At 39.6% G+C, this 16,136-nt stretch overlaps 1 protein-coding gene across 2 annotated transcripts in view; it reads right to left on the bottom strand.

Moving 5' to 3' along the window:
- Nucleotides 1-16,136, bottom strand: part of LOC148425439 (src kinase-associated phosphoprotein 2-like) — a 31,337-nt gene extending 15,201 nt beyond the window's left edge. Inside the window, exons 1-11 of one of the 2 annotated variants that reach the window (XR_015865065.1) lie at nucleotides 16,036-16,136; nucleotides 15,685-15,790; nucleotides 15,591-15,616; nucleotides 14,530-14,634; nucleotides 11,765-11,845; nucleotides 11,336-11,419; nucleotides 11,116-11,240; nucleotides 10,815-10,878; nucleotides 9,973-10,086; nucleotides 8,966-9,075; nucleotides 4,846-4,948 (exon numbers count right to left, since the gene is read on the bottom strand). Coding sequence is in view for 1 of the 2 variants with exons in the window: in XM_088410465.1 (XP_088266591.1) it covers nucleotides 4,856-4,948; nucleotides 8,966-9,075; nucleotides 9,973-10,086; nucleotides 10,815-10,878; nucleotides 11,116-11,240; nucleotides 11,336-11,419; nucleotides 11,765-11,845; nucleotides 14,530-14,634; nucleotides 15,591-15,616; nucleotides 15,685-15,790; nucleotides 16,036-16,075 (948 nt within the window). In the remaining variant the exon portion in view is untranslated. Of the gene's footprint in view, nucleotides 1-4,785; nucleotides 4,949-8,965; nucleotides 9,076-9,972; nucleotides 10,087-10,814; nucleotides 10,879-11,115; nucleotides 11,241-11,335; nucleotides 11,420-11,764; nucleotides 11,846-14,529; nucleotides 14,635-15,590; nucleotides 15,617-15,684; nucleotides 15,791-16,035 lie in introns of those variants that run through there. The other variant, XM_088410465.1, reaches the window with a different exon arrangement.

Genomic DNA, 16,136 nt, shown 5'->3' on the forward strand with positions numbered 1-16,136 from the left:
CTCTTGAAAAAGGTCTATGTGGTCTTTTAGGGATGTGGACCAGCAGTGAGGCTTTAATGGAACGCTGACAAAAGGCCAGTTGGAGAGGCAATACATTTGCTCTGAAATCCCAGACGATGGCACATAAATAAGGCTTTGGTGCTATTCCTGACAGAAACTCTCAGTGAAGCAGCATGCTGATCTACTGTATGTCACAACGACCTGGTGAAAGTGCAGAATGTGAACAGCTGACAGCTTGATCAAGATGAAGTCCCTTTAATGGTGTACAACACGCATTGAGCCCTTTGCAGAAGCCTCGAGGGTTACAAGAGGTCAAGAGGTGAGTAAGTATCATAGCTAAACATCTTCTCAAACTGCACTGGTTTCCAGTAACACGGTCTTCAACTGTCCAAACTCATGCAGAGATGCTCTCCGAAAGCACAGCTGACTGTTGCAGAATGACAATAATGTTGTAAATCTGCAACAGTCAACTACGATTGAGGAGATTACAACAATAATTCAATAAGACCTTTTTTTTTTTTAATCAAGATGGTTCAAATACCTAAAAAACATTTCATAACATTATTATTACTACACAGTCTCCAAGGGGGAAAATGGGACAGATAATCATATGGTTTTAGCAGCATGCTCAGGTCTTGTTCAGATAGAGTGAAAACAGCGTTTAAGTTATAGCTTACGTTACCTTATCTACATAATTCTTAAAATCTATTTTTATATAATCTTAGCGATGTAGATTCCAGAGGTGGGCACTTCGTCAGCACTAAATTAAAAATGTCGTGATAGCAGTTTTTATCCGTCGTTTAAATCATCGAGATCGACTTTGTCAGATGTCCGTCAAAGGGCCATCAGGTTGCCACACTTTTATTTCCACTTATATTACTGTGTCGTGTTCCAATTGCAGTGTAGCTGTCGAATCGCAAACATGGTATTATATTTAGGAGTAAGTCCTTAAACAGAAAAAACATTAGCGTGAGTGCATACAGGACTAGTCCAGCACCTGACGAATGACTCGAACGGGCTCGATGCTAAATGCAGAAGCACTCTCATTATTATTTGGACTAAGACAACATTTTTCTTTAATTATTTATACCTGTGCGTTTATGATCTAGGAACTGGTGTGAGTGCTGCACAGAATGATTGAGCGATGACGTCATGCTATGTGCGCTGAAATTATTATTCCCGATTTGGCCGATTTATGTTGCTCTCACTATAGTCTTATTAAAGAGAAACAACTTAGTTGCAAAAGTTGGGGCGTGTCATGTTGATAGAACTATTGTATAGATATCTTATGTGGTTTTCGAGCATGTGTTGTGTGCGCTTAATGATGTGTTGGAGACATTTTCCATCGAAGGACTAAGCTAATATTGCTAATGCAGACAAAATTTTAGTTCAAGGGCCCAAACCGGAAACATGGAGGCTGACAGCCTGCCCCTAAAGGCTGCTTGATAAGTAAATATTGGGGGTAAAAAATAAAAAGTGTGCACCCCTGGTTTACAGCATCAAGATCAGAGCAATTGTTGTGGAACATGAAGCAACTTTTTTTTTTTGCTAAATTATTACAGAGACTCCTTTGCAGGGGATGCCTTTAACTTTGACATATTTGAGACGTTATGTAATACGTATAGTAATTGGTGACCCAATTTTACAGCAGACGGGTGAGAAATAAAATTTGATATTACGCTATAAATCTTTGAGTTGCTAAATAAAATACGTCAAGAGATACCAAAACAATTTTAGTTCCAAAGTTCAGTAAATCACACACGAATGGCACAGCATGAGGTTTAAAAGGTTTTATTTTATATAACCAAAATTGTTTTGCACTGGTTAGGGGTACTCGGCTAAATATTTCGCAGGGGGTACATCACTGAAAAAAGGCTGAGAAACACCGATCTAGTCTATATATCACATTTCTATCTATGATATAGGCACATTTTTATGGTTCCAGGTATTAATTGGTGATGTTGAGGTATCATTAGTGTAATTTAGTGAGTTGTAGATTGATGATGTGCTGGCATTTATCTGGGAAACATTTTATCTTGATGTTAAATTGCAATAAAAGAACCTGTATATTTCCAGAATATGGCAGTCTACATCTAAACGGGGGATGGGGGGATAGTTGACATCCATTAAGGAAATCCATTATTGTCACATAAAAATGAAAGGCAATCTTTGGCCTTACTTGCCTCTGGCAACCATATTCGGACAGTAAAAGTAAGACGCTGAGGGTAAACACCAAGGCAGGCGGCAAGGAAAGGCATGTTGAAATCCTCATTTAAGTATTAACACATAAACGTGTTGGCTGAAATGATTGCATGACATATTGTCGTCACACATATGTCATTTGACGATCCTCGCTGACTGAAAAACCCCACGGTTCCGCTGAGGCCACTTCCCGCCCTAAACAAAACATTTCCTCTCCACCTATAAGGCGCAAGCAACGCCGCATATCAAATAACTAATTATGGTAATTAATTCGATCTCCGATCAGCAGAGAAGCATCCCGGCTGCAACGTACAGTAAAGAGCAGGATTTATGTCGCTTTTGAATGTCGCCCAAAGGACAGGAGCCTCGCTCATCGCTCATCGCTCAGGAGGAACAAACCCCAGACGCTGAGGGGAATGCTGACACATTTCCCTTCTCACTTTGTCACAACCTTGACAAAACCTTGAGCGGGCCTCTTTGTGCGCCAAAACAACTGTGCTCGAACTTCGCTATTTGACTCAGGAAGGCTGTAAAATGATATGTACAGTGTGTGCCTAACCTCGGCAAGAGCGCGCCAAGCAAACGCGGCCTCGCCTGCTGTCAAACGGCCCCTCGGAGGGCGATAAGCGTCTGTGCTATCAGAGTGGCTGTCTGCCTTATTAGTGCACCTCAGGCACACGGCCCAGCCGGCCATCTGGCACGCCGTGATCCGCTGCCCGCCAAACTCTCTCAGGCCCCATAAAACACACCGAGACCCCTTTGAAGCGCGCAACAAAAGTGCTGACTGAATGAATGAATCATTTTTATACAAATAGATACATATGTATTTATCTGAAAACTGACTGGAAGCAGCTCATATTGACAGCGCATGTCCAACCACAACACTAAAGGGGCAAAGGTTACGGCTCACTTAGATCTATGACCTTTACGGGCTCTCTAACGCCACCTTGTGGTATAATGGCAGTGTTGGGTTTTTTGTTTTTTGTTTTTTTTTTCAAAACAGCCTGGGACTTGCATTTTCCTGTCAATAAATGGAACCTCTGCAATTGGCTAGCAACCTGTTCAGGGAGTCCCGCCTACTACCCGAAGACAGCTGGGATGGGCACCAGCAAGCCAATGACCCTAGTGAGGATAAGCGGCTATAGAAAATAGATGGATGGAAGGATAAATCCAATCTCACTATCATTGAAGTTAATTTTAATGTATTTTTAAACATGCTTGTGTTCAATGAGCCTTTCAGAGCACCTTATTGAAATTGAGGATGACATGGCAATTCCCAGAGGCTGACATTTTACTTTTTTTTTTCTCCTTTGGCTGGTCTGTCATCAGTGCCACCCTGGTGCAAACAATGATATTCCAGCTGGCTACTTTTAGTGAGAAGAAAGTGCTGCTCAAAGCGACACACTAAAGACACCTTCTCTCTTAATTTGTTCAATGCCAGGGAAGGATTTTCTTTTTTTTTTTTTTTAATTAACTCCCAGATACTGTCAGTATTAAATCCATACTTAAGTACATTGACATTATATCCAGGATACTTAATTATCTGGGATTCTTACTGAAAAAAAAAGAAAATAAATCCCTGGCATTGAATGAGTTAACATTACTACACTACTGCATAATATCTAGCACTCAGGCAGTTCTTGTGTGCATGTATGTATGCTCGCTGCCCATTTAGACTGTCTTTACACTTCCTTGCTCCCACATACACTGTAAGGCAGTTTAAACAGTTCTCAGAAATTTGGAAACTTTAACCAGGTAAGGTGTCAAACCGTTACCAACAGTGGCAGGTGTAAGATTTCTACGGCTGATTATGCGGCTGAAATGATGAAATCTGCAGTCTTAGTACAGTATATTGTTTTTGAAACTTTTCCATCATTTGTTGATCCATTAGCAAAACAATCCATCAGTAATGATGAACTGCCCACCTCTGGCTATCGCACGAGCAAAAACAAATCAAATTAAATAGTACAATTTTACACAAGTCAGAAACAAAATTTCACTTTTCTTGCAAGGGCTTCTTTTTAGCTAAGTCCACCATCGATGTTTTGCCTAAAAACAGTACAGCCAAAGAGAACCCAATTTAGCTTACACAGAACCCAAATTTGGTCAGGAAGGGTCTAATCTACTACTAACACTGTAAATCACAAAACCTTTATTATTTTCAATACATATTTTAAAGAACAATTTAGACCAATTGGGTTTGTTAAAAAAAAGTTTTTTTTTAAAAAAATTCAAATTACATTTTAAATATTGTAATATATATATATATATATATATATATATATATATATATATATATATATATATATATATATTAAAAAAGCAGTAAAGAGGGCAAGGAAATATATTCTTATGTTGCTGTACAAACTCGTTCATTGCACACCGATTTTAACAGCTATGTAATACAGTATGTTATACCCTCTGTAATTTTTTTACTAGAATACATGAATACCTCAAAAAGGGTTTAGACCCCACCCACCAGTTGAGAAAAAGAGAAGTATCTGTATATTGTATTTGTTGGGGGGGAGGGGGGGGGGGTGGAGCAAAACAATTAAGTTAAATAATAGAACATCACAGTGACTGTGGGCATGCAAGCAAGTATATTTTAATGAAAGCAAAATATTAACTATACGCTCCTCTCACCATATTGTATTTATAAAGCATAGAGCTCCAGCAGGTAGCTTCTTGGCACAATTCCGATATTTCCATTTTTTTCTCCAACCCACCAACCATAGCTCTGGTATTCCTGAAGGAAGAGGAAGACAGATGCAAAATCATTTAAGATGATGGATGATGAAAAGCAGCCAAAAACACACACACACACAAACACACACATATCTCTTTTAATTCTTACTAAAAGTTAAGACTGGCTTAGAGAAAAGAGAGAGGAGCAATTAACAGGGTGCTAACAACTGTTTCCCCACTGTTTAATGACTCTTAAAATAAAATTAATAATTTTAATACAGATTTAAGCAGATGCACAAATTGTGTCTGACCTTAGAAGTTCAAATGCTTGAACATTACATTGCATTATTTTCTGCTCACATTTATCATCACATTTCCTGCTGACTGCCTGATTATGCACACATCAGCCTCAATGTACGTAAAAGCCATCACATATAAATCTGTCACAGCGAGGTAAAGTACAAGTCCCTCTGAGTGGCTGCTAGCAAAGCTAGGTGCGTGGAGGACCCCATGGAGACGCGTCTCGCCTCTCTCTTTGACCAAGAGCCTGACCTCACATCAAAGTCTTGGCCGGGACATGAATCAACACAGGGAACTCCACAATAGGGAGGAACAGGAACCTGCACAGAGTCTGAAAGCCAGACCTGACCACATCTGTAACCACTTACAGGGCGAACGCTGTTGTGTGTCCAAGAAACAAAACAAAAGACAACAACAAGAAAAATGATATTATTCTTCCTCCTTGTTTCTGTCATGCTTAATAGCAGAGCCATTGCTTGAATCTGTGGCTCATTTGGGAAGGCTAAACTACCATTATTCTTAGTCCAAACATGTACACTATCGACTGAAAATACTGGACTTTTTCTGCAAGATTAAAAGCGTGTCAGAAAAAAAAAATGAGATTACAGTGGCGTCATCCGAGTGTTTCTCTCAGCTCCTAGGGGAACCACATATTTACATGAGATCTCGGGATTGCTATTACACTGTAGCATTCACCCATAATTTGCCATGGAGTAAATATTTCTGGTCCCCAGAATGTGATAACAACAAATCAATTAAACTGATATACTCTGTAGACGATGTATTCGAGAAGGCATTCTTCATGACTACCAAAAAAAAAACAAATCCGTTTGTGATTGATCCAGAGCTGTCAAATTTCAATTATCAAATGAATCAAGTATAATAACAATACTTTAGAGCCATAGTTCAGCATAAAATTGTCCAAATCCCTTGATTTCAGCCCCCCAAAATGAATTGGTTTTTGGAGTATTTCATGAAAACAGACTACCGTAATTATAGTTTATGTTTAATCAAAAAACAAACCCTCTTGTGTGATATTGCTTAATTGTTGTTACATGTTTTAAAGCCTCTTCCCTACTCAGAGGCGAAGGCTGGCGAGTGTCGGCGAGGGTAGAAAGCTATTTCAATCTCGTTTGGGGCCGCCAGCATTTAATTGCACAACTTGTCGTGAGAAAATCTTGAAGACGCCAAATGCCCTGAACTAACCACCACAAGCGCAAAGCGGAAATAGGAAATTAATCATAGCAAATCAACAACAATAATTGGCAAACAAACAAAAGGTGAGGAAAAAATGTTTTTAGATACATTTCCATGCTAAAAAAATAAATTGTCTATTGGATTGAATAATAAAATCAAAAATATTAATCTGTGACAGCAATTAATAGATCACATAAAACAACTTTTTTAATTTATGAGGAAAATATCACGAGAAAATTGAGACACCATTTTTAGTCCACATTCAGGTCTACATTACGCCCACCTGTGAATGTGATCCAAATACTGTAAAAGTGACGTACTACTGTATATGTTTTGTGAAACTCACTTATCAGCTCCACATTGTAAAAACAACTGCTATCAGTCGCAAGGATCCTTCTTGTCACAACCGTTCTATCTGCTTGTCACGTGATAAAAGTGACATTTTACCACAAGCCTCTTGATAACGGAGCAGAGTGGCCCATGTGTGCATATAACAACTTCCTGCCACTAGCCTTTGAAAGTGGCAACACCTCATTGTGCAGTTGTAGCTGACAAATTAAGTCGTGAATTGAGTGGGTGCGGGACCCAACATGAAAGAGAAAGCTAGATAAACGACTAATGGCACCCTTCACTGGCGACAAACACTTCAACACACAGAAGCCTTGGTCAGCAAGTAACGCCGTCTGTCACTTTAATACCTACGGCTAAAGGTACAATCGGTGCATCTGTTTACAAGCGCATATTGGACAGTATGTGTTAAGGGGTGAGTTAATATGGGGTACAGTAACATCACAGAGCAGCAGCATTATGTTGGGACAGTGTTTACATTTTATCAACCATTCCAGCCACTTAAAGGAAGTGAGACGTTAGTTTTCCCCATTAGTTTTATGTGCTGTGACTTGAGCCAGGGGGAGGAGAAAAAGGGAGCGGGTTTGGTGTGGCATATCTGGACAAAGCAGCCCCCTCCTCGGGCACGATAATCAACACTCAGGCCCGACTGGGGGGTCCCGCAGCTGTAACACTACAGCTATTTCTGAGCTGAGGAATGGGGGAGGGATGAAAAGGAGAATTGGGAGGGGAGCAAGGAGTCGGCTGTCCCTGCTGCTGCAGCCCAGACAGGTTTTATGGTCATTGCCCTCGCAGTGGGCCACAACCCCCAACACCAAGGTTCCAGCTAATGGCGCTGGCGGTCCGAGTGAAAGGGCAACTTGATTCTTGGCCCTTTTCCGTGCACAAAGAGAGGAGTCATAAACAAGCATTTGGCCATTGAGCACTGAAACGTTTGTCTGCTTTGTTTCGTTCAGTTCCTCACAACAGTGAAAGGGACATTATTCATTTTGTTGATCAACACTGTCATTAAACAACAAATGTAAGACTTGGGAATTTCAACTTGGTTAAAAAATGAAAATGTTTGATAGGGAAAAAAAAACCTGTAATTTCTCAAACTCGTACTGCATTAGTATTTGGAAATGATCAAGAATAAACCTTTGTTACTGGTAATATTTAAAATGAATATGGAACCATTATCACGTGCATATTTATTATGGTTGCGGATTTAACTGTGGTGTCAAACTGCATTCAAACAACAATTTCTATTTAGTTTAGTGACATGAGAAGGGCAGCATACTAAAAACACCTTGGATGCGGTGCTCATCATCATCTTGATAAAGCTGTTAAACTGGAGCTCATTAGACTGCAGATTTACTTAATGTTGTGGGCAATCACTGTACTCGCATGATAACTAGTAGTAAAATGTGATTTATTTTATTAAATAATTATCTATTTTAATGCAGTGTGATTTGTTTATCCTTGGCTGTGTGAGTGACTGCATTCAATGGCCACTAGATGGCAGACTAGACTACAAGAATGAGCTGGCAAGCTGGAAGCAAGTCATAATTAGCAACATGCACCAAGATTCCATCCAGCCTCCCAAGGATAACGTTTCACACACAGAGCTGAAGCTGTTTTCCTTATTTGCCCTCTTATTTGAAAGCATACGTGTGGTAGATGCAACAAAAGTGCTATTCTAGTCACCTGAAGTAACAAAAATGCTCTTGTTTCGTTGCCTAGTCAAAAAAAAGTCCTCTCAGCGCTCCACACTCTCTAGCGAGCTGACAAGCCTCGGAAATTGGACGTCCAGCACACGTCCTCGCCTGCTCTGAATAGCGTGTCAGACTGGGCCTTGGCTTCCTGAGAACACACATTCCTATTTGGCGAGGTGAGCGAGACGTCTGATAGGTGTGTGGGCTGAAGGCGGCAGCGGAAGCGCGCTGAGGCGGCCCAGATGGACGTGATGGAACGGAACGGTGAGCCAACAGCACTAAAACAGTTTCCGTCGTGACACATCTAATCCCCATCAGAGAGTGAGAGGCTGACTGCGGCCCAGTCGGCCCCAAGTTCCAGGCAGCGGGCCAGGTGCTGCCAGTAAAAGGATATCAAGAACTAGTTCCTCCCAGGGCCTAGGAATAACTTTATTTAGGTGGTCCTGGCTTAGCAGCACCTCACTCAACATTGCTGTTGAGTTGGCGCATTAGGGAAAATATCTACATTTTAGGTTTTAGTCAAGGCAGGTTTTCATTACCTTGCTCAGTATATAAATGGTGTCTCCACGCTTGAAGGACAGTTCATCTGGGTGGTCCCCTTCACAGTCCCACAAGCCCTGGTAGTAGTTCTGGTAGTCGATGCTTGTGTCTAGACACATTATAATAAAAACAGGAAAATTAAGCGTTTCAAATTCAGTATTTGACTTAAAAAGCAAACACAAACAGCCCTTATCGTAAAAGGAAGTTTGTTAAGAAAGCTGCAATATATTTCTAGGGTTGCATACTTTTAGAACTTCCCCGACAAATCTTACTTCTTCTTTCCTGTACTTTCTGTTGAACCAACAAAAGTGTAGCACTTACTGATTAATGTCAAGGGGCACCTGATGGCATTTTCTTCCATTCAATTTGGCATTTTATATCTAATACAGAGCGATGATTCAATTGGGAAATGAATGTGTATAAATAAACTTGTCTCGTAATCCTCATAGTGCTGTTTTGTCAGCCCCTAGTTTGTCATTCAAACAGCCCAGTGTGCGTAGCAGGCATGGGCCAATTTTTTAATTGGGCTTTGGGCCCTCTTCCGCTTGCCCCACCAATTCTGCACCGAGTGACAAGGAAAATGTGCGGCGGGATCACGAAAAAGCATCCAAGCCATTCCTTTGATCTACGATGCCGCGTCTGCTAGATAGCCAAAAAGTTTATTTCAGTTGTAAAGTTTTATCATGAATCACAAATGATTTGTGTTGCCTCAGCAATTTCTAACAGCTGGGGGAAGACAAATTGGAATTACAGAAAATAACATCGGACGAGAGTACCCAGCGATGCCCATGGAGTTTTTTTTTCCCTCATACAAAATGCTAGTTATCATATTTGTATTTAGAAAAAGTTACTACCGTGACGGTGCTGTCTTACACCACTTTTAACATCCATGTTGTCTTTTTAGCTACCAACAAAATTAATTATATCCAGCTAGAGTGAATTAATAACAACATATAGACTGTCATTATAAACTAGATATTTTTTGTGTGACACTGCATATTTTTACCTGGGAGCACTTCATAGATATCTGTATCAGGTGCAAGTCCCACATCGTCATACATAACCTGTTCCTCCTTCTCCAAATCTTCATCTTCCTCTTCTTGGATGATACCAGACTTGTCTACGAGCACATTTGGAGAACTTTTAAGAACCCCATGTGGCTGGTGCTGAGGCCAAAATTAATAGTATTAGTAGTACAGGGTTTCTGTAGGTATCAGCAAATCTAAATAAATGATGCTTTTAATTCAACTTAAATATAATTAAATGTCCAACTCCTACTGCAAATACACACAGACACACACACACACACACACACACACACACTCCATAGAAAAAAGCTACAATTTCTATGATTACAAGTTAACTCGGTTCTAATATCAAATTAATTGCAAATTTTATATCTGATGTTAATGTACAGCGGGTTTTTCATACCCTTGTCAACAGTAGTGAACACATTCTGGTTTAATACAAATGTGATCCATCAGCTCATTGATACAGTAATTTTAGTGTAATTCATAAAGTTTTTTGAAGGTAAAAAGATCATTAAAAGATCTGCGTGAAACATTGAATAATGTTGGGGTTATTGACATTTCAAGTCTGTCAGTACAAAATGTTTTTATTTTTTCGAATTAAGAGCACATTAATTAGAACATGAAGAAACAAAAGTTTATATCAAAATAAAGCAAGTGCAACAATGTTTTTCCAATGCCCTTATACATCATATTTAATGCATTTTTATGCAATTTTAGGCCTTTATTTCCATAAAATAAATTGAATAATTGTTCATGCTTTCTAATAACCCACAGAAACCCTGTAGTAGTAGTAGTAGTAGTAGTAGTAGTGACAAACCTTTCAAAACAAGGTCTATCCATTTTACCCATTCCCTTGCCTCTTTCACAGATGAAGCACAGAACTAATGAAACAACAAGCAAAAATATGACAGAGACCAATTATTCATGTAGCACTTACCATAAACAAACACAGCATTCATGAATCACAAACGCGCTCCACAAGCTAGATAAATAAATATGTATGCAAGCCTGTAGCATTGCGAAAGCAGCAGTGTCAAATCAATGAATACATTTCCAGAAGAAAAATGTAATACATGCACACAGACATTTGACAAAAAGGCACAATGAATGTTTGGTACCTGATAGTCTCGCTTGTCGGGAGCTGAGACTTCAAAACAAAAGTCCTTCTTGGCGTCTTTCCGTAAGTTACTGTTCATTTTGACGTTGTAGCCATCAATGTTGAACTCGCCTTTCTGCTGCTTGTCTGTCACACGGCAACAACATCAAGGTCAAATTCTCAGAACCACATCCAGTCTATGCGGCACACTAACTAGAAAAAACAAAAAAGTAAAACAATACCTTTCTCATGGCCATAATAGTAAAAGGTGCGATAGTTAAGAGCGCACCATCTCTTCTGCCACTCCTGGCCAAAAAAACTGTGATCTGTCAAAATTAAACAATTAAGCTTGGAAAACAGTCATTGACATTGCATTTTTTTCTAATGCAACAACTAAAGACTAAGAAATTGTGTGGCCGTGTCTATGACAAACTTTGCATTTGTCAACATATAGGGTGAGTAGCTCAATGAAATTCCAATGTAAGAGCTGGCATGTCTAATGTTTTGGCTGGCCTATTTAGCAAAAACTACACAGCTCTACAAAACACCCTTTTGAGAAATCCCTTGTCAGGTCTTGGGTGAGCTGAAGCTTACAGTATAGTGTATACAGTATATTGTGCAGGTGTTAGGAATAATGCTTCACATGTGTATATTATTAACAGACCACACACCCTTCCTGCGTTTTTCCAGGTATCCTGACATGAGAATAGACTGCAGGTCTTGCACTGCCACTGGTGGGGACTGGTGGGAACCTGAAAGCGTGACAGCCATTTCAAACTTTTCACTAGTAAAACAGCAATATATGCGTTCTAACTTGTAGCTAATATCCACAATCAGATGTTGGTGGTCCAAAAAAAACAAACAAACTTGAGAGCGCATCCGGGGAACATTTTGCCTCATCACTGCACTGTGCAACTTCAATGCAAATGTTCAACTGCTGTGTCAAAGTTGCTTTGTGTGAAAGAGACACCATAAAAGTGGCAGCTGCTTACGGGCCATAAACCCCCAGCCCTCTGAATCGCCACTTCACTTGGACTTCCCTGACACTTATTTTGAAATGTGAACAGACATGCATCACCGGTCACCTTATTATCATATTAGGTACTGTACACTTGCATGAGTCAATGAGATGTAACATAGCTCGATTATCGATGTGTGTGTAGATAGAAGTGGGGGGAAACCATATTTAAGTAAGTAATTAAGTAAGTAAGTAAGTAAGTAAGTAATGTTCCAGTAGAATGATAACTAAAAGCAAATAGTCTACCAAATAATTACTGTACAGTCATTCCGTGCACTGTTGCGGTTGATTTTTTTTTTTAAATTTTTTGCAGATTTCACATATTGATTTTTATATCATGGATTTTTCACTACCTGTTAGATGTGGATGTTTTGGGGCAGACAGACTGCGCATGGCATAAGCTGTTCTTTTTCATAGCGGGTAAGGTAGGCCAGAGGCATGGCACCACTTCTGACTGCATCGCATGTCGTCGTTATGGCCATGGTTCCCTTAAAGGTGAAATCACGTGACCATTACATCACAGTTGCTCATGGCTGAAATGATGCCGAAACGCAGCTTAGGTGGCGACCAACTTCAGAAAACAGGTGAGCCATCATAATTGGTCGTTACCTGAGCAACTGTGATATTTTTAAACCACAGCAAAGGGCAAAATGGACGCCCCCCCCCCCCCCCCCCCCCCCACACACACACACACACACACACATGGATAAAAATCAGGGGGGCGTTGCTGCTTAATTCAAACTCCACAAATGCAATAATAATCAGTAAGACTTTGTGTGAAGCCATGTGACTGTATGGCATCGTTGAGTCAAACACAAGTGGTTTGGTTGGATTAGTGAAGGGGTCACACGACAGCACGTGTCTGTCTCATAACCCAAAGCAAATAGGTTGTATAAATAATAACAGATAAATACAGGAAAAGCAAGTGAGTGGAATGTAGGTCAATGTAATGCCATAAAATTAGCATTTCTTGAAAATACTAGACCAGGGGTATTGTTGGATTTTTATGTACCAAACACACTAAAATCAATCATGCAAACGATGATATACTGTATATTGCTTTTAGAGTGATGAGGCAAAAATTTTGGGATTTTCAAGACTTTGGGTATTCCAATAAACTAGAGCCACCCCTGTCCTGAAAAGTAATCAAATCCCATCTGCATATTCAGAACAAAAACCAAACTGTAGTAAGCTGACCATTTTTAAAACAGTCACTTGAGGAACATCAATGCTCATAAATCGGACCTTGACACAGAGCAGAAAGTGGAAGAGATCTTTTTTGAAACTGATTTTCCTTTATTCTGAAATAAATTCTATTATTTTAAAATTGAATGGCAGTCTTGCATGTATACAATACAGCAGTGGTGGACCGTCAGGGCCAGCAAGGCCTTCTCTGCAGGCCTAACATTGCCTGACATCATTATCATAACTATAATAAACTATAACAATTATAATAACTCTAATGAAAGTCAATTTCATTTTAAATTCATTTTTACTGAATATATGTTTTTAATTTATAAAATTATGCTCCATATTCTGTTCTTTTTTTCTTTTTGTTATTTTATTTCGTTCATATTCAATTAATAGTAATGAAATAAAATGATGTTATCTTAAACTGCGATTTGTAATATGGACTTCATAAAATTTGTGGATATTTAATTTGAAATATTAATTTATTAAAGTTTTTTACAGCATCGCGTATAATGACAAGTTTAAAGGGCTGATAGGGGTTTATTGACGTTTAAAAGCTCCGGGAAAAAAAAAGCCTGTGTAGCCCAGTATTGCGTACATGTGCGCATTCGAAAATCTGACATCACAGAAGGCGTACGTGTGAAAGTCACGGACCGCCACTGCAATACAGTAGAAAAGCTCTACTAATTTATTCATAGCAGAGTGCAGCCTAGTGGAGTGTGTTAAATGCAAACATGCTACCTTTGGGTTATGAAAATGAAAAAAAAAAAGGGGGGGAGGGGATTATAGATCTGTGGGATCTGTGGGAGATAGGGTTGAAAATCATGAACCTGCCGCATGAATTGAGATAGTTTGAAAGTATGCAAATGTCATATTTTGTATTTGCCGCGGGCTGCTTAAAAATGTGCGGTACCCAGGCAAAACTTTAGAAACCCTGAGCTCGTGTAAAGGTTATGCATTGAAGAGCACAGAGTTAAATCTCTACATTTGGTAATGTTTTTCTCAGACTTAGTACTTCAGTGTGTCTGCAAGCAATAAAACACTCTTGTGCAGTAAAACAGGTGGCGGGAAAAACAGTTACGCTCTCAAATGTCTTCCCAAAGTGTGTTGCCAAGTTACAGTTGGAATGTCTCTCTCACTGTGACACTCCAAGTCACTTTGTTTAAAGGAAAGACTCGCTCACAACAAGCAACATCTTAGCAAATAACTCGTTGAGAGTGCTTTTACCCTCATAGGTCTCCTCCTCCCTGTCAGCGCGCTCAGACTGCAACGAACCGCCATCGTTGTTGCTGCTGTCTGGCTCCTCCTCATCTTCACCTGAGTCCTCTTCACCTGAAGGAGGCCTACTGGTCAATATGATGGCACAACAAAGGAGAAACTGCCCAATAAACTGTGTTTATTGCGGGCCATGTGGTAGGTATGGGTGCCCTCAGGGGTACGGTTATAATGGTGAAACCACATAAATGTACTGTATAATCACTGGGGGTCGTAACAGTATACCAAAAATAACAGCACCTTGGTTAAAAGTTCAAGGTTCATCAGAATTCAAAGGTTGCAAAATGCGGAGCTGCAATGTGTTTGTTTACCAACAAAGTGTGGTTAGAGTAAAGCATGCTCCCAAATATAAAAGAGTAGAATATGTTTATACCATTAATCCAAGCAACAGAAAAGTCAATTATTAGGCAGTCCTCGAATGATATTGTTAAACGTCTGAATTTCCCCCACGTCTATTTGGATTCAATGTATGTGTTATAGTGTGCATTACAGTTGGTCTTCCATCTCCCTTCGAAGCAATTTACCACACATAAAATCTAGACACCACACAGTCGTACTACGGCGCTAGGGAAGAATGCTAAAATCATCATTTAAGCCAATTACACTGTTTTCTCAATCGTTCTGTTTCTGTCATGTTTGTTTACTTATGGTGACATTGGAGAGTGCGAAAGCTTCTGACACCCTTATGTGTTAGTGACTCATGGTGAAAAAGTCTGGGAAGTTGTCAGACCAAATAAAATGACTTGGAGAGCTAGCTCTTTGTGCCCTGAATTTGACACCTGTGCCATTGAGTGAAATTAAATTACCATTCGCCCCTAGTTAAACATTTTTCACAACTTCATGACACCATCAAAATGAACGTTGTCAAACATATATAGGACTACATGGTAGTGTGGTATTAAGAGAACCCAAGAACTCTTTTCTCCTGACAAAATACCATTAGCAACCTACCCCGTGGGTTCTCCAGGGTTAAAATGTTATATGAATAGCAAAGTAGCTTAAAAATAACGTACTTTTCTCCTTGAAATCATGTGGAAAGCTGTTGTGAAGAAAACAGAGGTATTATTAGTATTGTATATGGATATACAGGCAGAGGATTCATGGTACCTCAATTTGACTTCTTTAATCCTTTTAATGAATGCTTCTTTCTGATCTTTCACCTTCTTGCTCAGGTTTTCCCCTTTCAGGGCATCACAGAGGAATGTCTCAAGGTCTAAATATTAAGGGGGAAAAAAGCATAACTCAAACATTTGACTGAAGGGTAAAACTGAATACAGGTGCGCGTTCGAAAGGACAGAAAACGTAACAAAATGTCATCATACATATGGAAGTCTCTACTTCCTCTTTTTACAAACAGTCAGTGAAGAAGTACGTTTTAGTCACATAAGTTACAATATGACAACAACAGAATTTACATATATATGTTGTCTCGCGAGTTGTTTAAAAACAGTATTTTACCTGAGATGAGAGTGACGAGTTCCTCCGGAACCACTCGCATGTTGTTGTGTTGATTAGAGCAGCAGGATTCCAGCTTGAGACAAAGATCACGTGATGCGGAA

This window comes from Hippichthys cyanospilos, chromosome 3 (assembly GCF_059441005.1).
Source record: "Hippichthys cyanospilos isolate Australia breed blue-spotted pipefish chromosome 3, RoL_Hcya_1.0, whole genome shotgun sequence".
NCBI classification, from domain to species: domain Eukaryota; kingdom Metazoa; phylum Chordata; class Actinopteri; order Syngnathiformes; family Syngnathidae; genus Hippichthys; species Hippichthys cyanospilos.